This window comes from Podarcis filfolensis, assembly GCF_964270895.1.
Source record: "Podarcis filfolensis genome assembly, chromosome: 2".
Lineage (NCBI taxonomy): Eukaryota > Metazoa > Chordata > Lepidosauria > Squamata > Lacertidae > Podarcis > Podarcis filfolensis.
This window is the reverse complement of record NC_139605.1, coordinates 58,546,416-58,572,966: the sequence shown is the minus strand read 5'-3', so window position 1 is coordinate 58,572,966 and position 26,551 is coordinate 58,546,416. Positions and strand designations below refer to the sequence as shown.

General features: G+C 44.9%; 1 protein-coding gene across 2 annotated transcripts in view; it reads right to left on the bottom strand.

Annotated features, from left to right (window-relative positions):
* ADAM19 (ADAM metallopeptidase domain 19) overlaps positions 1 to 7,879 on the bottom strand; it is a 49,539-nt gene extending 41,660 nt beyond the window's left edge. For both annotated transcript variants that reach the window (XM_083603820.1, XM_083603821.1), the window contains exons 1-2: positions 7,020 to 7,879; positions 2,476 to 2,561 (exon numbers count right to left, since the gene is read on the bottom strand). In XM_083603820.1, coding sequence (XP_083459946.1) covers positions 2,476 to 2,561; positions 7,020 to 7,125 — 192 coding nt within the window. In that variant the 5' untranslated portion in view covers positions 7,126 to 7,879. The remainder of the gene's footprint in view (positions 1 to 2,475; positions 2,562 to 7,019) is intronic.
* Between the last annotated feature and the right edge of the window lie 18,672 nt (positions 7,880 to 26,551).

Here is a 26,551-nt window from a genome sequence, read left to right as displayed (position 1 = left end):
CAAGGTGGAAATTGGCAAATATTAGCTGAAGTGTCAAAGGCAGAGCAGACGGATGAGGCAGGAAATCGCTATCACCTCCCCCCATGCACCCTCATAAAAAAACAAACCACAGCCTGTTAATAAGAAGGAAAGTGAGTAATGTTGGTTGTCCCAAGTAATCAAAATTGCACCATTGTTAAACATGTTCCCATCCTAAGTGTGGTCTATGAAGGAACCTCGCCCAGACTGAGCAGCAAATTGTTCAACCAAAATAGCCTCCAGCTTCTGCATTTCTAGTGCTTACACACACACACACCAATGCTTGCTACAACTTCCATGGAGAACACCATCCTCTTTTTCTATTCATATATCGACATTGTCCTTGACTATTCATAGTGGCAACAGATGTGCCCCCCTTCTCATGCCTAATTTTAAACGATTTTTCCAATTTCATTTTAGAGCATTCAGGAACATTTTTGAGAGCTTGCATGAGCAGGAGGAGGGAGAGAGCACTTTGTGGCTAATGTGCAGGGCAGAGACTCGGGAGATGTGGGTTCAGTTCCCAGCTCGAGAGTTGCCTGTGCAATCTCTTTGTTGAGCAACTTGTTCCGAGCAAGAGAGAAGGACAAAAAAGAAATAGCAATGCCCTCTTGCCCTTATTGACACATCCTTCTTCGTCAACTCTGCAAGGGATCTGATAGCAAACGGGTCACAGAGCTGGCCCTTCCCTTTGATCAAAAGCACATTTGCATGGCCACACACATAGCAGTAGAGGAAAACTGATGCTTGCTTTGATTAAATCTCTGCTTCCCATCTGTCTGGTGCTTCCACACAGCCAAAACAGAGACGGCCAACAACAACTAGCTGAACTCCTCAGATAATTCTGCTGCACATCTGTGACATTTTTGTAGGAAATAACCGGGGAAGGGCTGTGGCTCAATAGGAGAGCATCTGCTTTGCACACAGTAGGTCCCAGCTTCCATCTCCTGCATCTCCAGGCAGGACCGGAAGTGTGCCTTGCCTAAAACCCTGGACAGCTGCTGCCTGTCAGTGTGGACAGTCTTGAGCGAGAGGGACCCATGGTCATGTCTCAGTATAAGGCAGCTTCCCATGTTCTTAACTGGATTGCAGTTGGAGAAACTCTCAAAGTTGGCTTGGAGCAGGTGGAAGACGAACAGCACTACTGACTATATCCAATGCCAAGCATACAGAATCCGATTCCTGTGCATCATACAAGGAACCACATGGTACCACAACCAAGGGGGAAAGGGGAAGCATTAGTGAGAATTCGGCTGCACACAGAAAAAGTTGGCAGGCATTTTTGTGGCCACAGCTTCAGCTTTTCCAGCTGCTGCAGTCTCGAGAACTGTTGCCTCTTTGTGTAGGCTAGTTCACAGCATGGTATCCTTATGTGACTAGAGGGGCTACAGATGCTCTAGTGGGGGGGGGGGGCTTACAAGCTGCTTCCAAGCCTTTTGAGAACCAGACGGATCAACCCAGTGGTTTGAAATTGTCTTCCGCAAATCACACAGTCTTACGTCTTGCTTACTCATCTTTACAAGATGAGTGGCCTATTTAGCAGGGTGGGTGAACAGAACTGATGCACTGTTAACTAATATAAACACTGATAAGGCTATCACACTCTTTTCCCCAGGCCCCATGCCAAAAAGCCCTTTATGACTAATGGTGATAAAGGATCTAAGGGTAGCAGCAAGAGGCACTAAGAAAACATAGTGTCAAAAAGACACTTGCAATACACAAAAGACCCCTCGTTCTAAAAAAAAATACTTTCTCCATTAGCACAAATAGTACTTAAGGCCAGGTGCACCTCTGCCAGAACCATATTTAAAAGCAATTTGCTGGTGCCACCAGCAGATACAATTCCCTCTGCAACATAGTAAAATGTAATAAATTATAGAATTTCTAAATTCTGAGGGTGGTATTCAAGGAATTTTTACTCAGAGCAGACTAATTTTAATGAAAGAACATGACTAAGTTAGGTTTGATAATTCCAATATTCACTTAGTTTTGATGCTCTTGCCAGATGATGACTCAAAAGGCCACAGAACATCTTCACACATACACCCATATGTGAGGGGGAAGGGTCAAAGTTCAGTGGCAGAGCATCTGCTTTGCCTGCAGAAGGTTCCAGATTCAATCCCTGGCACCTCCAGGTGGGGCTGGCAAAAACCATTGGAATCTGAAATCCTAGAGAGCCACTGCCAGTCAGCATAGACAATATTGATTGAGCTAGATAGACCAAAGGTCTGACTCAGTATAAGACAGCTTCCTTCATTCCTCTTGGTATTGATAATGGGTATATGAGTTTATATGACCATCACTCTATCCAGCTTAGGCAGATTTTACAAGGCACTTCACAGCCAGACTGTCACTGCTATATAATTCCCACCAATGATTGCATCAGGAGGATAATGGTTATTTGAAAGGGATGAGAAAGCACAGCTCGTTTCCTGTTATTGTGGCTAAGCAACCTACCTTATCATTGCCAGAGCTTCCATCTGATCGCCACTGAGGTATTATGATTTCATGGTGCACCTGGGAGTGGACTGCATTCCATGTCCCTGAGGAAACATAAATAACTGTTCAAAGCCCTAGTATGAACTCTGAAAGGTCATAGGAGAAAAGCAGCACACAGGGGGGAAACCCCCACTAACATCCTACTGTACCTATCCAAATAGCCAACGGTGTCTTTTCCAGACCCAGACAAGTCTTGCCAGTCAAAAGCAGCCTTTGTTCTTGAGAGCAGATTCATCAACCACTTTCCATTCTCTGTTTCACAAGTATAACCATAATGCTGGCTTCTTGGAATGGACTAGACTTCTTGCATGGAGACTAGACTGAGTTGGATTTTTGTGGATAATACAACCCCAAAAAAAGCATTTAGGGCATCATTTCACCTGGGTTCATTGCTGTCGTTGTAGCTGATTTGGCACATTTGTTTTTTTAATGGTTTCTCCTTTTGCTGGCTACATGGTCAAGCCAATCAGGGGTCATAGAGCTAGTATAAGCGCATCAAAGCACCACACAGCCAATCAGATTAATTTTTCCTTGAACCACACTCCCTCCTCCCACATTAACTCACAGAGAGCTTTATAGCTGTGTTAAGGCAAATTTTGCTGAAGGCATATAGTAGCTGACCACAGATTGCTATATTTGGGGTAAGGTAAAAGGTAAAGGACCCTTGGATGGTTAAATCCAGTCAAAGGTGACTATGGGGTGTGGCACACATCTTGCTTCAGGCCAGCTCAGCGTTTGTCCACAGACAGCTTTCCAGGTCATGTGTCCAGCATGACTAAACTGCTTCTGGCACAACAGGACACCATGACAGAAACCAGAGCGCACAGAAACACCATTTACCTTCCCGATGCAGCAGTACCTATTTATCTACTTGCATTAGTTTGCTTTTGAACTGCTAGGTTGGCAGAAGCTGGAACAGAGCAATGGGAGCTCATCCCGTGGCGCATATTCCCACCACCAACCTTCCGATGAGCAAGCCCAAGAGGCTCAGTGGTTTAGACCACAGTGCCACCCACTCTCAGTTCGGGGGGGGGGTTAAGAAGGTGTTTTCCCACAAGGTTATTCTGGCTGATATTTACAGGTGTGGTTTTGGTGAGTAAGTGTGATGAAATCAGCTTGTTTAAACTACGTTGCTTTGCTGTTTCTTACGCTACAGACAGTTATGGGGTGGTACTACATTTGTCCTGGTTTGTGCTTCTTTCTTATTTATAGAATTTTGATGATAGTTCTGCTTTACGGGCAAAATGAGCCTTCATGATTAGGGAGAAAGCTGTTCCAATAGAGGGCTTCTCCAGCCTAGATGCTGTTGCATTCCAGCTCCCATCAGTCTCAATCAACATGCCCAATGGTCATGGATTATGGAAGCTGTAGTCCAGGATCAGCAAACGGGGGCCGGTCCACTGTCCCTCAGACCTTGTGGAGGGCCAGACTATATTTTGAAGGGGGGGTGAACAAATTCCTATGCCCCACAAATAACCCAGAGATGCATTTTAAATAAAAGGACATATTCTACTCATGTAAAAACACGCTGATTCCCGGACCATCTGCGGGCCAGATTTAGAAGGAGATTGGGTCAGATCCAGCCCCTGGGCCTTAGGTTGCCTACCCATGCTGTAGTCCAACAACCTGTGGAGATCCCTATTCCTCGATTTACAGGCTTTTGCCAAAGTCAAGCACACTGAATCAGCAACTGACAATTTGGCACTACATTTACAGAACAATCCTAACCCATACCTCCCTCTGCCCCTTGCTGGTGAGGATTTGTGGCAGACAGTGGAGTGGAGTGGGCAGAAAGAGGATGATCAGTGCTGATCCATGCTGACCATTGCACCAACTCCAGAATGGCACAGGACACAGGCCCAATGCAATTATGTGGTAGCAGAGGGACCAATTTGGGATCCAGTGGATTTGTCAGGTCAACCCTGCCCTCTCCACACCTTCAAGTGTCCCATTTCAGTTCTTTCTGATGGCTCCAGCCAACAGGTATCCCACTATTTGGCTTTACTCCTCAGCCACATATTTGATGGCTGGAAAAGGGAGTCTGGTGTTTTCACTTCACCAATGAGGAGGCTGCCTTGACTATGAGAGCTGGGGGGGACGGACATCTCCATCTGATCCAAGCCATCCACCCCTAACCTGGAATAAAGGGGAGGTCTAGATTGCTCTGTTACTATGAAAGTAGCTGTCCAGTTCCAGAATTGTCAAGTTGGAAGGGTGTCTAGGGATAATCTAGTCCAACCACCAGCAATGCAGAACTATGTAGCTGTCCCATACAGGGATTGAACCTGCAACCTTGCTGTTGTCTTGAGAGGGCTAGAGGGGCAGTGTTTTGCCCTAGTGAGGACAAAAAAGACTAAACATGGAAGTGCATACTTCATGCATCTGTGAAGTGGAGTTTGGACGGGGAAAGGGATTGACTGTGTTGTGAACTCTGCACTTCCCACTCCTTTCCTTCTATAAAGATACTGCATTATATTGAGTGAGTTGGTCTCTATTTTGTGGGAAGGATTCAGCTGGATATTGGGAATTTAAGATTATGCAATTCATAGGATTAAAGGGCTCAATGAATCCACTTCCCCCACTCCTTTCTTTTTTTAAAAAAAATAACTTCTTGCAGTTAGGAAAATGTACTAAAAAGTGTGGGGTAACATGTGATTGACCGAAAGACATATAACCTCCCCGCAAACAAATCTGGATGAATGCTCAATAAAGAGTAAACTTTGTATAACCTCCATGCAAACTTTGCTCAATAAATGCGTCATCTGGAGGAACCCTGGGCCATAATCAACTAGCTGGTCCTGCTAAGTGGAAGCCAGAACCAGGATGTTTGAAGTTGCATCCCTCTCCAAGAATCCAATTGCCTTTTCCTGTTCATTCTTCCCCACATGCTTCCAGAAGGATGTCCACGCTCCCTTCCCCCTATCCTGCATAAATGCTTAGCATGTTCACCTAATAAAATACAGTACCTAGTTAGCTCTTTTCTAAGAAGTATAAAACCTAAAAAAATAGCTGGTTGGAGAAGGGTAGAAGTCTGACATTAAAAAATGACCACAAGGTTCAGCCAATGTTGTGCACCCCTCTGGTCTGAAGAGGGGATGGTCATAGCATAATATTATCACAAGGACTGGCCAATCAGTGATCTCCAAATCCAAAAGAACAGATTCAACCTAATCCGCTCTGGATTAGAAAGCAATATGCAGAAACTAGGCAGATTTGAAGGATTAGAAATCTGAGGGATTAGAAATTTGGGTGTCTGTACATTTATCTGCCAGTTTTTGCCTTGCATTTTGGTCCTGCATTTCCTACATTTCGAAGAGCAGATGCATTTTTCTTTATTGAATATTCATGAAAGTTCACTGTAGTTCAAAACAATCTTCTGTTCATTTAATTGTACGAAGCAATAACTTGGCAAATATGATTAATGTCACGAGCTCTTAATTAATCTGCCCCTGTTCTGTAAGCAATATAGACATTCCTGAAGGTTAAAAAGGTTTCAAATTATTTCCTTCTGAATTTTAAAGGAACAATTAACAAAAGGTTCATATAGCAGAAAACCTCAGACACATGAAATTAGTTTCCCTCCACTCCTTTCAACTCAGATTGTATGGCCTCCTAGATCAAGGGGTGTGTGTTTGTGTGTGTGTTGCAATCCTTAAGCCATTCCAGGAATTAAATAAGCAAGTGTTTCAGGGTTAGAAGGATTCAGCAAACATATTAGAAGCTTGCTTTCCACACTGCTTTGTTATCATGAGGACTAGAAACTTACTTTACAGCTGAAATGTTAATGAAGCCTATGCATTGCAAGTAAGCAGCTCTCTTATGCATGGGTGGCATTATGACTGACAGAATGTTTTTGACCCCTGTGACAAGTCTACAATTAAAGACTTCTGCATTTAGTTCAACTGTGGGGCTGCACAGCTGCCATTCAGTACCCCTTCTGGTCCTACCAACCTAGGACTGTGGTAAGAAGAAATGGAAAATCTGCCGTTCTATTTCTATAACCACTCCCAGGGGCATACCTGTTGAACATCCTTTCTTAAACGAATTTGTTGCTTCTGAATTAGAGCTTCATGGCTTGAAGGGAGGGAGGGAGAAGGCAGCATCTTCTACACCTATGGTTTATGTTCACAGCAATCTAGTGCATTTAGCATTTTCTTATCAAAAGTGCTGAAACCTTCTTTCCTGTTCAGGTGTGCTCCCAGCTAAGCATCCATCCTTTCATGCAAGTACTGCATATACCAAGAGGTAAATGCGCTGTTTAAAATGAAGGTTTGCAAGATTTCCACTCAAATCTCAGTTACTGTCGTTTGGTGGATTATGCATTACAGCACAATCCCATGTATACTCAGAAGTAAGTACTATTAAATTCAGTGGAATTTACTCCTAGGTAAGTGGGGTGAAGATTGCAGCCTTAATCAGAGTGTTGTCTCTCTCCCCCCCCCCTTGGTAAAACTGTTCCCACTTTTTATCCTGCCCTCCTGCACAGTGATCCAAACACTTACCTGCCCAGCCTGACTCCTCAGCCGGCAGCTGCCTCAGCCAAAGCAAGATGATGGAAACAGAATAAATCAAGTCTCCTTTTGCAGCACCGCACATGATCCCTCCCATGGTCTGCAGAGAAGGCACGTTTCATAGAGATGGAGATGTCATAGCTGCTGGTGGTTCTTGATGCTGCTGCTGCATTTGGCTTGGTACAGAAGCCTCCGCTTTTGCAATGCCTTGGTAGGCACATGAAATAGTGGCTTAAAAAAAAAAGACCAGCTTTCAAATCCCGCCCATCACGGAAGCCATCATTCCTACCCTTCCAAGACAGATGTTGGCCGGTGACGTAGCAGCAGCAGCAGCAAAACGCAGGATCCGTCCAGCCATTATTATCTGACGAGGAGCCTTTAAGAAAGCATAGCGGGAGGTGGTGAGAAAGGCAATCTGTCTTTCCTTGCAGCCCGCCTGAAAATATAGCGAGAGCTCGTTCCTGTTACTCCTTTGTCTGCGAACCTACCGGCGGTGTGTGCACTAAATTTCAGCGCTAGTTGTATTTATTTCAGGAGCTCCTTCGGATTCTGAAATGTATGACTTAAAAGCTTGAGGGGTCGTTTATCAATCAGTCAGTTATAAGCATTAATTTGATAAGCAGTAAAGAGATCAGGGTGCATGCACCGTCAGCCTCCTTGGAAGAAAACGCACGCCGTGCGCATCTCCAGACGCAGAACAGGGTTGGGGCATTTCTAAACGAACAGTTACCTTCCCACGAGGCATCTGTATTAAAGATGCATCTCGACTTAGATCTGTTCATCCGCCCTCTAGTGGCAAAATCAAGAGCTGGAGCAGCCCAAACAGACGCGGTTGTGTGGCTTCAGAGTCCAGGCAGATTCAAATCTTACACTCTCCATTCCTTGTGCCAGCTCTGGTGCCTGCTATATTTAAGCCAAATGCATTTAAGCAACCAAATACATTTAAAACGGTTTCTCCAGTAAATCACTGGACCAGTATGCAGTGAAGACGAAGGGAATATAGTCTGCCTTCTTCGCTTGTTTGCAAGGGGGCGAGGGGGGTTGCTCTCCTTTCCACTCTCAAGGCAGCTTAAGTTATGCATAAAACAACACAGAAAAGTTATTTTTAAAAGGCAATAATGCATTCAGACTGCAGTCCTATGTGCTCTTACCTCGGAGTACCTCTAATGGAACTCAGTAGGACTTACTTGTTTAGGGAAGTTTTTAATGACTGATGTTTTAATGTATTTTTAATCTTTTGTTGGAAGCCACCCAGAGTGGCTGGGGAAACCCAGCCAAAAGGTTGCGGAATAAATAAATTACTACTACTACTACTACTACTACTATTTCTACTACTTCTGAGTAAGCAGACACTGAAAACCCTCACTTTGCAGTATCACACCCACACCCACAGAGAGAGAGTAAAACAAGGGGCACGGCTGTACTGATTTATCCCAGCAACACCATTCTGTGATATTATAAGGGATGGAAAGTGTCCATACAAGCCTATGCCGTTTACAGAGAAGTAAGTCCCCCTATGTTCATGGAGTCCCAAGTAAGCATACCTCCTCTGAACATCAGTAACCACGGACAAAGTGACAGTAATCCAAACAGCAGAAAGAGGAAGGATAGGCAAGAGCTACTACGAAATTAAAAGACTCCTGCTTCTTGGGAGAAAAGCAATGACAAACCTAGACAGCATCTTAAAAAGCAGAGACATCACCTTGCCAACAAAGGTCCGTATAGTTAAAGCTATGGTTTTCCCAGTAGTGATGTATGGAAGTGAGAGCTGGACCATAAAGAAGGCTGATCGCCAAAGAATTGATGCTTTTGAATTATGGTGCTGGAGGAGACTCTTGAGAGTCCCATGGACTGCAAGAAGATCAAACCTATCCATTCCTAAGAAAATCAGCCCTGAGTGCTCACTGGAAGGACAGATGCTGAAGCTGAGGCTCCAATAATTTGGCCACCTCATGAGAAGAGAAGACTCCCTGGAAAAGACCCTGATGCTGAGAAAGATGGAGGGCACAAAGAGAAGAGGACGACAGAGAACAAGATGGTTGGACAGTGTTCTCGAAGCTACCAGCATGAGTTTGACTAAACTGCGGGAGGCAGTGGAAGACAGGAGTGCCTGGTGTGCTCTGGTCCATGGGGTCACGAAGAGTCGGACACAACTAAACGACTAAACAACAACAACAACAACAACAACAACAACAACTAAGTCACTCTCCATAGTGACCAGTAAGGAAAAAGGGAAAAGGCATGAGGCCACCCATCTTGCTGAATCTAAGCAACTCTGGGTCTGGTCAGTGTCTTCCTTGGAGGTTTTAAAGCAGAGGTTGGATGGCCATCTGTCTTGGATGCTTTAGTTGAGATTCCTGCATTGCAGCAGGTTGGAGTGGATGACCCTTGGGGTCCCTTCCAACTCTATGATTCTGTGTACAGTTGCTCCATGAGGGAAGGAAGGTGAGATATAAATACTGTATAAGGAAATAAATAAATCCCAGTCCATTTGGGACTCAAAACCATTAGTTGAAAAGGGACAAAATGAAAGGAAGAAGACCACAGTCCTAAGCATGGAATGAAGCTCCACTGAAATAAATGGGGTTTACTTTCATGTATTTTTTTTAAAAAAAAGATCAGAGGAGGGGGGAATCTATTTAGCTGTTTGCTTTATCAATGCTTTTATAGAAATCTCAAGAGACGTGTGGGGGAGGAACCCTCCTAATTTGCCGCTCAGCCTCTTAAGAATAGTATTGATCTTTCCATCTATAAAGACTTCTGCATTTGTACATGTGTAGTTAAAGTGGCACTGTATATATATGAAAGCAATGAGGTGCAAGATTCAAAGAGCAGCAGTTTGCAGGTGGTATCTATTGATCTTTTGACCATATACCAATAAATCAGCCAGGGGGGGAAATAAGGAATTTATTTAAAAGAAAAATACACTGTCTGGAAATAATGATTTTTCTGCTTTGTTCTAAGCTTCAGTTTCAGCAGATGGATGCTGAGGGGGCAGGAAGAAGTGGCAAAGCCCTGGGGGGGGGGACGACAGAGCTTAGTGTATGCCGTGTGGTGTGTTCAACACCCCTAAGCTAGCCAGTACTCCTAGGTATGGTAGAGGATACTGCTTGGCTGCTAGTGTTGAAGTAAGATTCAACTGCAAGTCCATTAGATTTTTCTACATGGAGTGGGGGGGGGGTGGAGGTAGGCACGATTTTGTCTTTCATCTCAGGCAGCAAATCTAAGGAAGTTGTTTTATTAACTTTTACTTTTGTTTCAAACGAACACTGTGTTTATCTTGTACACATGTATGCTTTTCAGGGATCACCTACCTTTCGGGGTCTGTCAGCACATTTCCAAATGTGTAGCATGAGCATCACACACACACACACACACACACACACACACACACACACACTTCAGTCTATTCCATTGGCTGCAATAGAAAGTGTCTTTCAGTAGGGGAAAGAAACCCTACAGGCGCCTGACAAGGTCTTTAGATAGTGTCAGGGAACTGTCATCTGAGACGAAGGAGGTGAAAGGGCTCATGGAGGGTGAGAGAGACCACTCAGCGGAGGAGGGGACCAGCAGGGGGAGAAGTGGAGCTCCAAGGGAAAGTGAGTCGGAGGGAGGGCTCAGAGACACTTCAAGCGAGAACAGTGGGGAGGTTTCAGGACCTCCCGTAGGGACACCCACTCCTCGGCGGAAACTGTCACGCCGAGAGTCCAGAAGACGCGTTTCCGTTAAGGAGCTTTTATGCTGGAAGAAGTTCCGTAAACGCCCACTGTCCGATTCAACGAGCGATTGATGGAGCCATGCTTAAGGAGCTCCATCACAGACAGAGGTTTGGGAACTTAGCCAAACTCTGAGGGATCAGGATTTTACGCACAAGCAGCTCACCATCCCATCACAGCAATCGGACAGTCCCTGAAAGCAGCTTGTGCAGAGAGGCATCATGAGCAACCCAGCCGGAGCCGGAGGAGCAGCAGGAGCTGGAGAAAGTCCAAGTCTGGAAGAAAGGTACAGAGTGTTGGAACTCCAGCTAGCAATGCAAACGGCGAGGCTAGAAGAAAGGAGGGCGCAGGATGCAGAAAAGGCAAAAGGCGCTACACTAGCAAGAAAGATGCCAGGAATGGTGCAGAAGTTTGGGGGGGACCCCAGGAACTACCAAGCCTTTAGGACAGAGATGCAGTATGCTCTCGAACTGCAGTTTAACGACTTTCCCGATGAGGCATCGCGAGTGGCGTTTGTGATTGGCCATCTCGAAGGCGGGGCGAGAGACTGGGTGAGGCCCCTGATGGCAGGGAATAGTGACATGCTGAAGGACGCGAGGAAGTTTTTTCGCGCCATGGATTTGATGTTTTCCAGCGAGATTGAACAGGGACTGGTGCGCAGACAATTGATGGCTTGCAAACAGGGGAGCCGATCGGTTCGTGAGTACTGGACTGAGTTTACAATGTTGATACATAAATTGGGGTGGGACCTATCGGCGGAACCCATTCAAATGCTCTTTGAAGAGGGGCTTTCTTCGGCGGTGAAAGACGAACTTTCCCGGGCGCCCAGGGCGGAGTCTATGGACCAGCTGACCAAATCAGCGCTGACCATTGGAGCGCGCCAGGAGGCAAGAGCCTTGGAGAAGCGGGAGGGGAAAGGAGAGCGTTGGAGGGATTTCCGCATTCCAGAGATTCCAGAACCCAGTTTCCCGCCCGGAGAGCCGATGGAAGTTGGAACAGCGCGCGCGCGCGCAGTTTCAAATCCCAGTGAAGGGAGGAAGAAGGAGGGAAAGAGCGCCAAGAAATGTTATCTCTGCCAGCAGCCAGGTCACTTTGCCAGAGTCTGCCCGCAAAGAAAGGAATGGCAAGGGATGGCGGGAGCTGTTGGGGGGAAGGAGGAGGAAGTCCAGGAGCCAGTAAAAGCCAACGCCTGTCTGCCACTGTCAGGGCACTGCAGACAGGCCAAGGAGCAGTAAAAGTGCCCACTCCGGAACCTCCAAGACCAGCCCTAGTAATAGAGGTGTTGCTAGAGCTGGCAAACGGATACCCACTAAAGACCAAGGCGCTGTTGGACTCAGGCAGCTCCTGTAATTTTATGAGCAAGGAGTTTGCAGCTGAACACCAGATACAGACACTCCCTTTAAGCAACCCCCTGCAGGTCACCACGATCGATGGGAGGGAGCTGTTGGGGGGAGAAGTTAGCCTACAGACCGTCCCAATGGTTATGAGGGTGGCAAGGCACACCGAAAGGATAGCGTTCAATGTAGCCACCCTGGGAGGGGCGCCAGTCATTTTGGGAATGAGCTGGCTAGCGTTGCATGACCCGCTAGTGGGCTGGCATCAGAGAGTGGTCTCCTTTGGGTCAGCACATTGCCTGGAACACTGCAAAGAGGGAAAGGTGCCAGAAGGGGCAAAAGCCTCCCTAGCAGGGACGGAAGTGGCGGACAAAGGGAAGGTGCCCAAACAATACGCTGACCTGAGCAAGGTCTTCAGCGAAAGGGAAGCTGATAAACTACCACCGCATAGAGACTTTGACTGCCAAATTAACCTGGTCCCTGGGGCCCAGCTCCCCGTGGGCAAGCTGTACGCCATGTCAGACAGGGAAATGCAGGAGTTGAGGGAGTTTATTGACAAAAACCTGAAGAGAGGTTTCATCAGAGAGTCCAGAGCGGTGGGGGGCAGCCCAGTGTTTTTTGTGGACAAAAAAAACACGGATAAACCGAGATTGGTCGTGGACTACCGGCGGTTAAATGCCGTGTCAGAACCAGTGACTTTCCCCATGCCCAGGATTGATGACATTTTGACCAGGGTGAGGAAGGGAAAGATATTCACGAAACTGGACCTGAGGGGAGCATACAACCTGATACGAATAAAGAAGGGGGATGAATGGAAGACAACGATGTTCACCCCCCTAGGGGCTTTCGAATATCTCGTTATGCCCTTTGGATTACAAGCAGGCTCCGCCTGTTTTCAATCGCTCATGAACCATGTACTGGGACCTTTGCTCTACAAGAATTGCGTGGCCTTCCTCGATGACGTGCTGATATATTCAGAGAATGAGGAGCAGCATGTAAAGGATGTCAGGGAAGTGCTGAGCCAGCTGCAAGCAAACCAGTTGTGGGTGAAATTGGAGAAGTGTCAGTTCCACACCAAGGAGGTGGAATTCCTGGGGTACCGCTTATCAGACAAGGGATTAGCCATGGATCCAGGCAAGGTCCAGGCGGTGCTGGAATGGAAGACACCGAAAACGAAAAAAGATGTGCAAAGGTTCTTAGGGTTTGGGAACTTTTACCGTAAATTCATCAAGAACTTTGCCCACTTAACGGCTCCCATCACGGACTGTCTAAGCAGCAAGAAGAAATTCGTTTGGACGGCGGAGGCGGAGCACGCTTTTGAGGAATTGAAAAAGGCATTCGCTTCGGAAGAACAGCTCCTGCATGTGGATTTACAAAAACCCATGAGAGTGGAAACTGATGCCTCAGACCGGGCGGTGGGGGCGGTGCTGCTTCAGCCAGGGAGCAATAAGTCGGAATGGAGACCGTGTGCCTTCTTTTCGCGTAAGCTGAACAAATCCGAGAGGAACTACACGGTATATGACCGAGAACTACTCGCCATTCACGAAGCGTTCCGGAGATGGAGACACTTACTAATTGGCGCACAGCATAAGGTGCAAGTGTGTACGGACCACAAGAATTTGGAGTATTGGAGAACGGCACGAGTGCTCAACCAACGACAAGTGAGATGGGCCCAGGAGTTCTCCAAATTCCATTTTGAAATCTGCTATGTGCCAGGTCCAGAAAACATCAGAGCGGACGCTCTCTCTCGCAAACCTGAATATTTGGAGGGGGAGGGAGCGCCAGAAGAGAGACATATTATCCCAGAGGACCACTGGGTGTGTGGTGCGGCCTGGGTGGGGCAAAGAGAACTGGTAGAGGGAACGGTAAATGATGAGTACGCCCAGGATAAGCTCAGAGGTTTAAGGAGAGAGGGAGAAGACCCCGGAGGTTTTGAAGAAAGAAACGGGGCATTGTATTACAAAGGGGCGCTATATATACCCGAAGGGGAATTGAGGGGGAGAGTACTCAAACAGCTGCACGACAATCCCACAGCGGGGCATTTTGGGCAACACAAGACCATGTGGTTGGTGACCAGGGAGTTTTGGTGGCCCAAGGTGAGGGAGGATGTACGGGAGTATGTGAGAAGGTGTGACCAATGCCAGAGAGCCAAAGGAGAAAGGCGGGCACCAGCGGGGTTATTAGAACCGTTACCCACACCAGAACAACCGTGGGAGGCGGTGTCGATAGATTTTATGACTGATCTGCCCAAATCCCAGGGGAAAACCGCCATACTAGTCGTAGTAGACCTGTTAACTAAGATGGGTCACTTTGTAGCTTGCTCACATGCAGTCACGGCGGAAGAGACAGCGAAATTGTTTGTAGAACATATTTTTAGGCTGCATGGCGCCCCCTTGAGGGTGGTTTCCGACAGAGGGAAACAGTTCACGTCCAGATTCTGGAGGAAGCTTATGAGCTTGTTGCACATAGAGGTCAACTTTTCGACTGCCAGGCACCCTGAGACCAATGGGCAGGCGGAGGGGGCAAACGGTATCCTTCAACAATACCTGAGGTGTTATGTCAATGACAGAGAAAACGATTGGGTCGAAAAGTTGGCACTAGCGGAATTTGCTTACAATAATGCAGAGAATGTGTCCACCGGGATGAGCCCCTTTTTGGCTAATTATGGGTGCCACCCCAGGGCGTTTCCAGGGGAAGGAGGAGAGAGATGGAGTGTTCCGGCCACTGAACTTTTTGTAGAAGAAATGGAGGCGATCCATCGTCAACTCCAACACAACTTAGAAAGGGCCAAAGAAGAATATAAGAGGCAGGCAGACAAGAGCAGAAGGGAAGGTGAAACAATTAGGGTGGGGAGTCGGGTCTGGCTATCAACCCAAGGATTGCCGTTCAAGGGGGGTTGCAAGAAATTGAGACCCAAAAGATTGGGACCATTTGAGGTCATCCAACAGGTCAACCCAGTGGCTTTCAGACTCCGGTTACCGAACCACATGAAACTGCACCCAGTATTCCACAGGTCATTACTGTCACCATACAGGGGGGAAGGTGAAGGGGTATCCACACGGGGGCCAGCCATAGAAGAAAGGGAAAGCCACAACTATGTGGCGGAAATCATCGACTCCAGGTGGAAGGGTAATCAGGTGGAGTATTTGGTCGCGTGGGAAGGGGAACCGGAGTTGGAAAACACCTGGGTGAAGGCAGAGGAGGTCCATGACGAGATCTTGGTCGAAACGTTCCACCAAAGGTTCTCCAGGAAACCTCAGCCAGTAGCGAGGTTCCGGAGGGAGTACTTTGGCACCACCGACGAGGAGGAGGAACTGGAGGGATTCAGGGAATCGGTGGTGGAAGGAGGTACAGACTCCGAGGAGGAGGAGTACTTGGAAACCGGAAACAGCAAAAGGTGGAGGGAAGTGTTCGAAACTTCGGAAGATGAGGGAGGTTCCTTCAGGGGTTTTGCTCCCTCGCCTCCCGCAGAGGAGGGGAGGGAAGGGGGTGAAGGGGGCCCTGGAGGGGAGGTGGATGTCAGGGAACTGTCATCTGAGACGAAGGAGGTGAAAGGGCTCATGGAGGGTGAGAGAGACCACTCAGCGGAGGAGGGGACCAGCAGGGGGAGAAGTGGAGCTCCAAGGGAAAGTGAGTCGGAGGGAGGGCTCAGAGACACTTCAAGCGAGAACAGTGGGGAGGTTTCAGGACCTCCCGTAGGGACACCCACTCCTCGGCGGAAACTGTCACGCCGAGAGTCCAGAAGACGCGTTTCCGTTAAGGAGCTTTTATGCTGGAAGAAGTTCCGTAAACGCCCACTGTCCGATTCAACGAGCGATTGATGGAGCCATGCTTAAGGAGCTCCATCACAGACAGAGGTTTGGGAACTTAGCCAAACTCTGAGGGATCAGGATTTTACGCACAAGCAGCTCACCATCCCATCACAGATAGATAGAAAGATAGATAGATAATGGATAGATAGATAGATAGATAGATAGATAGATAGATAGATAGAGTGGTACCTCGGGTTAAGAACTTAATTCGTTCTGGAGGTCCGTTCTTAACCTGAAACTGTTCTTAACCTGAAGTAACCACGTTAGCTAATGGGGCCTCCCGTTGCCGCCACGCCGCTGCCGCACAATTATTGTTCTCATCTTGAAGCACAGTTCTTAACCTGAGGTACTATTTCTGGGTTAGTGGAGTATGTAACCTGAAGCGTATGTAACCTGAAGCGTCTGTAACCCAAGGTACCACTGTAGATAGATAGATGATAGATAGATAGATAGATAGATAGATAGATAGATAGATAGATAGATAGATGATAGATGATAGATAGATAGAAGATAGAAGATAGATGATAGATGATAGATGATAGATGATAGATGATAGATGATAGATGATAGATGATAGATGATAGATAGCCTATGAAGCTGAAAAAGTGGGTTCTGGCCCTCAGTAACTTTTGCCATAAGAAATGTGTTAGTTTTTCAGTGCCACGAGACTTTATTGTTTTTTGGGGAAAGAATATTCTTCTGGCAGCTTATAAAGTTGCTGCTTTTTTTTTTTTAATGGAAAGTATCATCTGGAGAGTAGCGGTTTAGCTTTTGTGTCTCCAGCCATATTGTTGTAAATACGTTCCACTATTGTGGAGTTTTCTCACTCTCTAGGATTTTGCCTAGGCTGGAACTCCATGCTGGGCAAGGTGGTCCTGATTATGTGTTTGATGACCAACAGCAAGCCAAGCCACTAGAATGTGCATAACGCCACATCTGTCATTGGGATGGCTGAGAGAAACAATTTTGAAGTCAGACTGAATGTGGAAAGAAGAGAGAGAAAGGGAAAATCGGTGCTGGTTTTGAACTTGTTGGAAAAGTTTGCTAAGTTGCTGCTGAGCAGAAACTGCTGCATAGGATACTACCTGGTAGACTGTTTCTGTTTTAAAGCTAGTATTATCTGGGTACATGCTTGCTTCCCGTCTACTCAACCTCCAAATTTATACACAACCAACTTTCAGTAGTGTTGTCTTATAATGAAGCTTGTAATATGAGAATAGTCCTGGAACCTGCTACATACTGTATCAGAGAAGTGTGTGGCACTGCAGCATGTAACACAATTATTTCTCAGAAGTTGCAAGAAGAGTGTAAACCAAGTCGGTTCATTCACTGTTACTGTACCACAAAAATGTGACACCGTTCAAATAATGACATTGAAGATGCATCTGATTAAAGTGGTGGATTCTAGTCAATGAATGCTTGTGTCATAACCATTTTTTTAGCATTTAAGGTGCTGCAAAATTATTTAAGTCAAAGCACACTACAATAATCACCTGTGGCTGATTTGAATTCAAGGCTTTTGTCAGACACATCTTCACCATGATATTCCTTAAAACCCATTCATTCTTAAATTGCTGAACAGGGATGCTCTCATGATATGTGCCGAGTGTCAGATGACTGAATGAGGCTTGAGAATGAGATCGTTGAATTTGGTGTGTATACACTCATATCTCTCACTTCTGGTTTGTTGGCTGTGCAAGGCTCTGTATTGCTTCAAAACCCTATTTCACCAGAAGCCTAAGCTTGCTGGGAGATCTTCATGACAAAAAGGTAAGATAAAAATTCCTTTAAAAGTTTTTTTTTAAAAAAATGGTGAGAGATAAAACAAAAATGTCTGTACACGATTGGAACCAAAGCCTCTTCCAAGCCTCTCTCAGCTCTCTTGAAATGGCTATCTGTTTCCCACCTTAAAGAACTTTATCCTTGATAAACATGAAGCATATGGCACACCAAAATCCAGCGCATCATGACTGAGGATATGGTTGCTGGAGACTGTGGTCTGTGTTAACAATGGAAAGCCTGTTCTACCCAGGATTCCCCCCCACATAATTCTATGCTGTGCAAGTACTGTAGGAGGGGGCTTTCCTAGAGTGACAGCATATTTAGGAATGCACACTATTATGCATCATCTATGCAGAATTGGAAACTGACAGATGATAGACCTACTTTTCTAGTTGTCCACATAGAATTACGTTTATATGAAACAGGAATTGGTGATGGGGCTGTGTTGGTGCACTGACTACAGAATGGTATCTCTTCCTCTTGTTCTTCAGTTATTCTAGATACTAGGCACATAACAGTCACCCTGCCTTTCAAATAAAGTTTCAATCATTTAAAAAGAAAAGAAGTAACCTGGGTATTTAGCTAGTTTTGCTTGATTTACTTTTTGGACAGTTGCAAGAGAAACAATGGGCAAGGCTGTTTCCCCTCTTCCCTTAGAAATTTTAACAGCTGTGTATCTTTAGTGTATAGTCAGACTTTGTTCTGGGGTCTATCCTGAAATAGTAAAAGAAGCATCTTGGGATCCACCCTAGAGACTTTTATTCCCCTGTGGCTGCCGCACCCAGGCTACAGAATTTTTTTGTTTCAAGAGTTACCAATCCTGCTCTTCAATTGCCAAGATTTTTCATTTTACCAGATCATCACATTCAAAAATGCATAGCGCTTTTTTAAAAAAACAAACCCCTGTTAAGTCGCACAATGAAAGCATGCTGTAATGAAACATGCCATATGGTAGTATTTTTACCACTGGGTTGTGGTCACTTGAGCTTTGCTTTCTCTCTCTCTCTCCCTCCTTCTGTCTGTCTGTCTCTCTCCCTCTCCCCACCCCGCCTATGTTCCAGGAAACCCCCGGCACAAAAATATGAGCTGTTCACTGTCCAGTTGTGCATAGCTTATTCTATATATAAAATATCCTTTGAAGGGTTCAGACAACTTCACAGAGAGAGGCCAAGAAGATCTTAGCTCAGTGAGGTTCTGAATAGACTATGCTGTGAATGTCATTCATCCTACATCAAGCAGAAATATTTCACTAGCAGCCTTTTTCACTTTATAAATACCTTAGATATTTCTGATTCAGGCAACCCCTAGTTAAGCTGTCTGAAAGGAACCAGTAATGAAGCAGAGTGAAGAAGCTGGAGCAGTGATGATGGCAGGAACTGAGGCCTCATCAGCATTCTATAACTATGTGAAAGTCTGGGCCTCGTGTCTCACAATGGGATCTCATTTTGAGTGGGGATCTGATCTATTAGGCTTGGGAAGTCAAAGATGGTGGAATGTGGTTTGTTATTATGTATTTATTACACTTGTATCCCACCTTTCTTCCAAGGAACTCAAAGTGACTTATTAGTCTTGTGCCACCTCCGCCCATAATGTCTTCACAACAACTCTGAGGAAGTGACTATAAGCTCAAGGTTATTGAGTTTCAAAGAGGTGGATTGAATTAAACCTGGGTTTCACTTGTCCTACTCCTGCACTCTACCCACTAAGCTACATTGACTTTATAGAGTTTATGGTGCAAAATCTGACTTTGGTTTATGGTTACCCTTCCAAAGTTTGCCAGTTCCATGCATTTACTGTGCCATCTTTGTGCATGGTGCTCTACAAAGAACAGATATGGCAGGTCTGTATGCCAAGGGGTTCTGGAAGAAGGGAAACAGGAATAGTGAAAGGAGGTGGGACTCAGTTTCTACCACCGTCCCTCAGTTGCCATACACACATATGTAAACATCTACATGCTGTTTTCTGCTCTTCAGCAAAATCCTGGACAAATACGTCTTTTTCTCCACCAGGTTTCCAGTTCAGAGGTCACTCCACTGAGGCAGCCATCACTTCATCCCTTGGAGTGGTAGCCAAGTGGTATTTTAACTGCTCTACATGGAGAAGGCCCCAGGTTTGGTCCCTGGTGTCTCCATGGACAGTTCTTGCCAGTCAGTGTCAACAGTACAGAGTGAGGTGAACCAATTGTTTGACTTGGTATAAAGGCAGCTTCCTATGTTCCTTTCTCTTTGTGAGCTCAGTGGCCCATTTGATATTGCTTTTCTTGGCCATTTCTGGTCTCTCCTTTTGCCTGTATGTTCTGTCCTTGCATCTCCACCTTTGTTGAGCCCTGGGCTGGGCAGTGGCAACAACCCAGCTGGGTTAGGCAGGCACAGCTGCACAGTATAAATGTCTTTTTCTGGCACTGTGCAGCTTCCGGCTGGCTGTGCTAATGCAACACAATAACTAGCCACATTGTGTGAGGGCCTAAGTACCGTTGTATCCTGCTCATGTGGCACTCGGCAGAGGATGTGACTGCGCAGAAGCACTGCATTCTTAGCTAACACAGACAGGGGGTTGTTGCAAACTTTATTTGAGAATGGCCAAAAAAGAAAAGAAAGCTACATTCATTGTGGTTTAATAAAAAGACAGGCTGAAAACCAAGAAGGATGGCTGCTAAAGTAATAAAGTGGTTCAGAGAACAGCTTGGATGGATATCATACTAAATCTCCAGGATTCATTTGAGGAAAGATGGTTGAACAAATCATCGTTTCAAAAAAACCTATTCCACACTGAAAAAGAGATAGATATAAAAGATAATGCTTGCCTGTATTATTCTCTGTGCCCGGAAAGAGCACCAAAGGCAGCTCCTCACCCCCCACCCCGTGCTGATTGGTGTGTGGAGAGGGTGATTTTTGCCAAGATCACAGCTGTGGAGGGAAGGCTTACACCTCACCTTACACAGAGAGCCAGTGTGGTGTAGTGGTTAAGAGCGGTAGTCTCGTAATCTGGGGAACTGGGTTCGCGTCCCCGCTCCTCCACCTGCAGCTGCTGGGTGACCTTGGGCCAGTCACACTTCTTTGAAGTCTCTCAGCCCCACTCAGCTCACAGAGTGTTTGTTGTGGGGGAGGAAGGGAAAGGAGAATGTTAGCCGCTTTGAGACTGCTGAAGGGGAGTGAAAGGCGGGATATCAAATCCAAACTCTTCTTCTTCTTCTTCTCACCTCCCTGCACACTGACTGCAGTGCTGACAATCACTATTGCATCTGCCTACCCTGTGACCACAACCACCACCAATATGCCTGGTATTTTCTTTTTTTAAAACTCATGGTGGGGTTGCTAATCACATTGTTAACATGGTATGCAGCTGCACTCTCAGAGGGGAAAAGTAAAAAGGCAGTGAAAGAAATAGTGCAGAAAGCAGAGCCGGGGGCAGTGAATCTTCGCCAGGCCTCAACAAGGACAACCCAGATGGTGTGGAATTGTTTTTAAATGTGTGTATGTGTGTGTGTTGGAATTGTTTTCAATAGTTTTATATATGGGACGTCTTATAATTTCTTGTTTTACAGATGTAACTTTTCTGTTTGCTTTACCATGGTATATTTTATTGTTGTAACCCCAATTTTATTAGGGAGTAACTCCACTGAATACAGTGGGACTTACGGTACTTCTGGGGAAACATGTATAGGGTTACATTGTTAATTATGAATAAGAGGCATGCAGACTTCTATTTGGGTGTATAAACACAAACAATAAGCACTAATGGTAACAAATTGTAATTTATTTTTTCCTAATTCCTCAGGTTTGGGGAATCTGTGGTCTTTCAAATGTTTCTGGGCTAGAACTCTCATAATCCCTTACAACTGACTGGAGGGATGATGATATTGTGTGTCCAACAATATCTGGAGGGCCAATGGCTCCACATTCCTGAGCTCCACCGTTGACACTTTTTATAACATTTCATTTTCTTCATTTTTCATATCTCCATAGTGAAGTCATATGCTCTGTGCTTCTAGTCTTTCTAAAATATACCACACATACTAGGGTTGCCATATTTCAAAAAGTAAAGAATTTTTTCGGAAACCCTCAAAATAGTTGAACTTTTCTTTTGACTTGCCTAAGATCCAGGACAAAACACCACATGTCCAGGAAAATCCAGACATATGGCAGCCCTATATTAAGCCTGAGCCATGACGCTAAAAATAGGTTCTAATACAGTGGTACCTCGGGTTAAGAACTTAATTCATTCTGGTAGTCCGTTTTTAACCTGAAGCACCACTTTAGCTAATGGGGCCTCCCGCTGCTGCCGCCACGCGATTTCTGTTCTCATCCTGAAGCAAAGTTCTTAACCCAAGGTACTATTTCTGGGTTAACGGAGTCTGTAACCTGAAGCGTCTGTAACCTGAAGCATCTGTAACCCGAGGTACCACTGTACTAACTTCTGGTGGTCCCTGGCCTAATTTATACTCTGAAATAATTAGTTCCTTCATTTTTGAGAGTTTGGATTTAAGGTCACAATTGTGAACAACCAGGAACAAATGTTTTTTGGCATTTTCAAAGCTTTGTTGCTTAAATCTTTTGCCAATGGGTGTGTTTGCATTCCCCTAAAAATGGATGGATTCAGAAACTTGTGAAGTGATATTCATTAATTTGAATGGGTAAATTAATTCCGAATTCGAGTAACTGGAGTTCATCTTTGTCTGGAACATATATTAATGCCCTCCCACATGGAAGTCTTCCCCTCTATCCAATGGGTTACAGAAAACAGTTGATGTTTCTCAGTGAAAAAACAGTGACATCTGCACATGTTTAAATGTACTTTTTCCTTTGTAAGCACTGTATGCATCTTAATGTGTGCAAGGGAAGGGGCTTAAAAAATTGCAGCTGCACAAACCCAAGAGTCAACAGCTGCCCCTGATTTAAACATTTTTGCTGGCCCTGTTCCTCTGCCTGCAGCTGCAACCTGACACACACAAATCTAGCAGGTAAACATTTCCCCACCACTTCAAGCCAGGAAATATTCATCTGTGAACTAAAACAATTGTTTATCAGGCTGCTGTTAAAAGCGTAGGTGCAGAAGCAGTCAAAAGCATCCTACCTATAATGTTAAACTCTCTCCTGCTGATTTTAAAAAGTAGTTCAGAGTTACATGGATGCCCCTAATCTCTAAAAACTTCCTTAGACAGGAGTTGTTCTTTAGCAACATCCGAAGGGCCAAAGATTCCCTACAACTGTTTTAGGATGATCAGGATTGGGGATGTCACTTGCCCATTCTTATTACAGTGCCATACAAATTATTTTTTGTGTTTATACCTTGCATTGGGAGGAGGCAAATACATTTGCTGGACTACTCTGGAGATGACAGATTCTAGAGGCATATTGTGGCATTAGTTTTCATAGCCACTTCAGGTGAAGCTGTTGTCCTGCAACTGATAATGTTGGCTCTGAGCCTCTGGCCTACAAAAGCTTATGCCATGCAATTTGTTAGTCTTGAAGATACCAAAATACTCTTACCTGAGGTAATAAGCAAAAGGTTCAACTCCTGGACCAATTTTAACTATTTCATACTGTGTATTTGAAAACAAAAAACACTCTGTAAAAGTTTTGCCATTCTTTCAAATGAAATTTGCATATGTAAAAAGGTAAACGGGAAAGGACCCCTGAACAGTTAAGTCCAGTCAAAGACAACTATGGAGTGCGGCGCTCATCTCACTTTCAGGCCAAGGGAGCTGGTGTTTGTTCACAGACAGCTTTCCGGTCATGTGGCCAGCATGACTAAATCACTTCTGGCACAACGGACACTGTGACGGAATCCAGAGCACACAGAAACACCATTTACCTTCCTGCCACAGTGGTACCTATTTATCTACTTGCACTGGTATGCTTTCAAACTGCTAAATTGGCAGGAGTTGGGACAGAGCAACAGAAGCTCACCCTGTTGTGTGGATTCGAACTGCTGACCTTCTGATCGGCAAGCCCAAGAGGCTCAGTGGTTTAGACCACAGTGTCACCCACTTCCTGGATTTGCATATATATACTACAGTGAGTGAAAGTATTAACCTTCCCCCCCCCAACCAGACCTTGGCTTTAAAAGTGCATGGCAGAGCTTTCGTGTGATCGCGCTTCACTGTTTGTCATATTTGGAGAAGGCTGCTCAATACATGCATTTAATATGGTTGCTAAGGGTTTTGTTGTTGTTTTACTGGCTGTGTGCCTTAAAAGTCAATGGACACAAGATATTTAGCTGGTAAAACTTTCCCCATCACTTTGGCTGAAGACAGATGATAGTAATTTCAGAGCTGAAAGTGAGTGGGGAAAAGCACTGTTGGTTTTCTTAACCATGGTGTGTCCATTCCTAACACTGCTGTCTGTGGTAAACAGATTTGGCTGGGGTTTGTAGTGCTCGGGGAACCTGCAAAACCCATTTGACCAGGAGCAATATAAGGCAAAAGCAGCGAATGTTTGCACCACACCTAACACAGAGGAGGCTGGACTATTGGAAGAAATGGGGCACTTCCCCACCAACCTCAGTTCACCCTCAGCCAACCCCCATCAGCTTACCTTCCTACAAACCAGTCCTGTGGGTGGGACAGGCTGTCAACTCCCTCCTTCTTAGTCTATGTTACCTTTGTACAATTCAGCAAGGGGTGGGGCAGCAAAACTAGTAGTTGGCTCTGCCTGCCACTGACTCTAGCTCCACCTACTGCTGGCCTCCCTACCTTCGGCCGCACAAGTTCCAATGGGCACCAGCCACCACTGCCTACATGCCTCAGTCATATTGCTTTCATGCTAAATATTCCAGTCTCCATCCCTGGCATGCCCAGATGCAGCTAGGAAAGATTGCTGCATGAAACTCTTAAAAACTAACAGGAGCAGGGAAATATTCGATGGAAGTGAGATCTGAGTCTTTAAAAGAGTCAAATGCGATCTCAAAATACTGTAAAAACAAAGAAAGGGCAGTGACTTTTTCACAGTTCTGAGTCTCTTTCCTCCATCTCCCTTCCCTGTGGGTGATTTCCTCCTATCTTTCTCGGTTTGAGCCAAAGCATAGTCCTACCAGAACACTTATGGTTTCCACTTGCCCCAAAGTGGAAACTAGGGTGGATTGTGGCTTCCAGGCTTGGTCTGCATAGCAGAAACCATGCTTGCTAGCTCAAGTGAAATGGCAAGCTACAGTTTGCCTCAAACTAGGAAATGTGGGAAGGAATGGAAACATGCAAAGGGAGGAGGGGGGTAGTGTGAGCCCAACGGTCCAGCCAGGCTCGTTCACATAGCACCTAAGCATAGTTTGGCACCATGTCTGAAACATCAGTCTGGATTTAATAAAACTGCAGTCAACCAATATATGGTTCCAGCTAGCCAATACTGCAATTTGTTTTAAAAAGAAAAAAAAAAGATTGGGGCAGGACAGATGGGAAAAAGCAGATGGAGTGAACAATCCGACAGCTGTTTTATACTTTGGAGCCATAGTTATGTGGGAAATAGCACATTTGCCCACAAGAATTCTTGAAGGTCATCTTTCACCCAGTAGTCTGTTTCAGAGCTAGGGCATGTTTTTGGCTATTAATAAGACTTTCCCTTAAAAGCACTATTGACATAGCATGCACAATGGAAGCTGAGGGTCTGGTTGCAGCATTCATGATGGATAAGCCTGGTCCTCAACTACCTTAACTGTATTCAGCACAGTTGGAACAATTTACTGGAAATGCTAGGTCCAAAGTATAGAGTAAAACCATAAACCATAAAGATATCGAAAGGACAAACTGTACACAATTTTGATGAGACACTGCCAACGATTGTCAGTGAAAATTACCAGTGAAGTATATGAACTTCTTTGTTCCTTTTAAGTTTTTCTGCTTCAATTCTGACTGCTACCTTGAAATATATTATCATAAGGTTGTGTACTGTCTGCATTGCTAGCATTCTAAAAACGATTTTTAAAAATTTATAATAAAATCACCCCATAAATGTATAGAATGTATAAACTTTTGAAGCAGCCAATCTTTTCTTTTATAACAAATATCCCTGAAGAGACTTTAAAGTGGTTACTGTGTTTTCACTTATTATTACATGGACACAATAGGATCATGACATTCTTAATTCATAGTTCATCACAATATATAGAGCTAACAACATACAGTTCATGTGATTTTATTTTAATGTAACAAAAATGGAACAAATGTACTATCAACCCCACCCCCAAAACAAAGAAAAATATCAAAATAAAAATGTTTTCTAACATGAACATTTAGCAACATTACCTTCTGTTACATCTATTTTTCAAAAGATACATTTAACATGTATGCCTGAGATATTACTGTTAAATATACTCTGGTATAGAATCATAGCCCACTTGTATACAACACACAGCTAGATTCACCATTACTTGTTCTTAGAAACATTCAACAGTCCCATTTATGTGGGCTTTAAATATAAAATCCTCTTATCGAGGAGGAAGTTAAAATCATAAGAGGGGCTGTAGAATTTCAGATTACTATGTAACCATTTTCAGCGCATATATATAATCTGAAACAAGTGCATAAAAAAGATAGCAATTTTAAAATCCTGAAAATAAACAGAATTCCACTTGCTCCATAAATATGTAGATTAGAATGAAAATCCCACTATGTCATCTAGGAACATAAATAACAAAAGTTCTGAGTTAGGAAAGTCTGCCCCCATAAGTGAGTGATCCTATTACCATGTAGGATTAGACGGGCAAGTCTCTAGAAAAGCCTGGTGAATGTATCTGCTGCTTCTGGCATTGCATCAACATAAAACTGATGGCATTATGTCCTGACTCCATGAATGAGTCACACCTTTCCTTTGCATGCATGTAAAACTGAATGCATGGTGCAGGTAGATCACTGCTGTGTCTGTGCAGTATCAATAAAGTGCATCAGT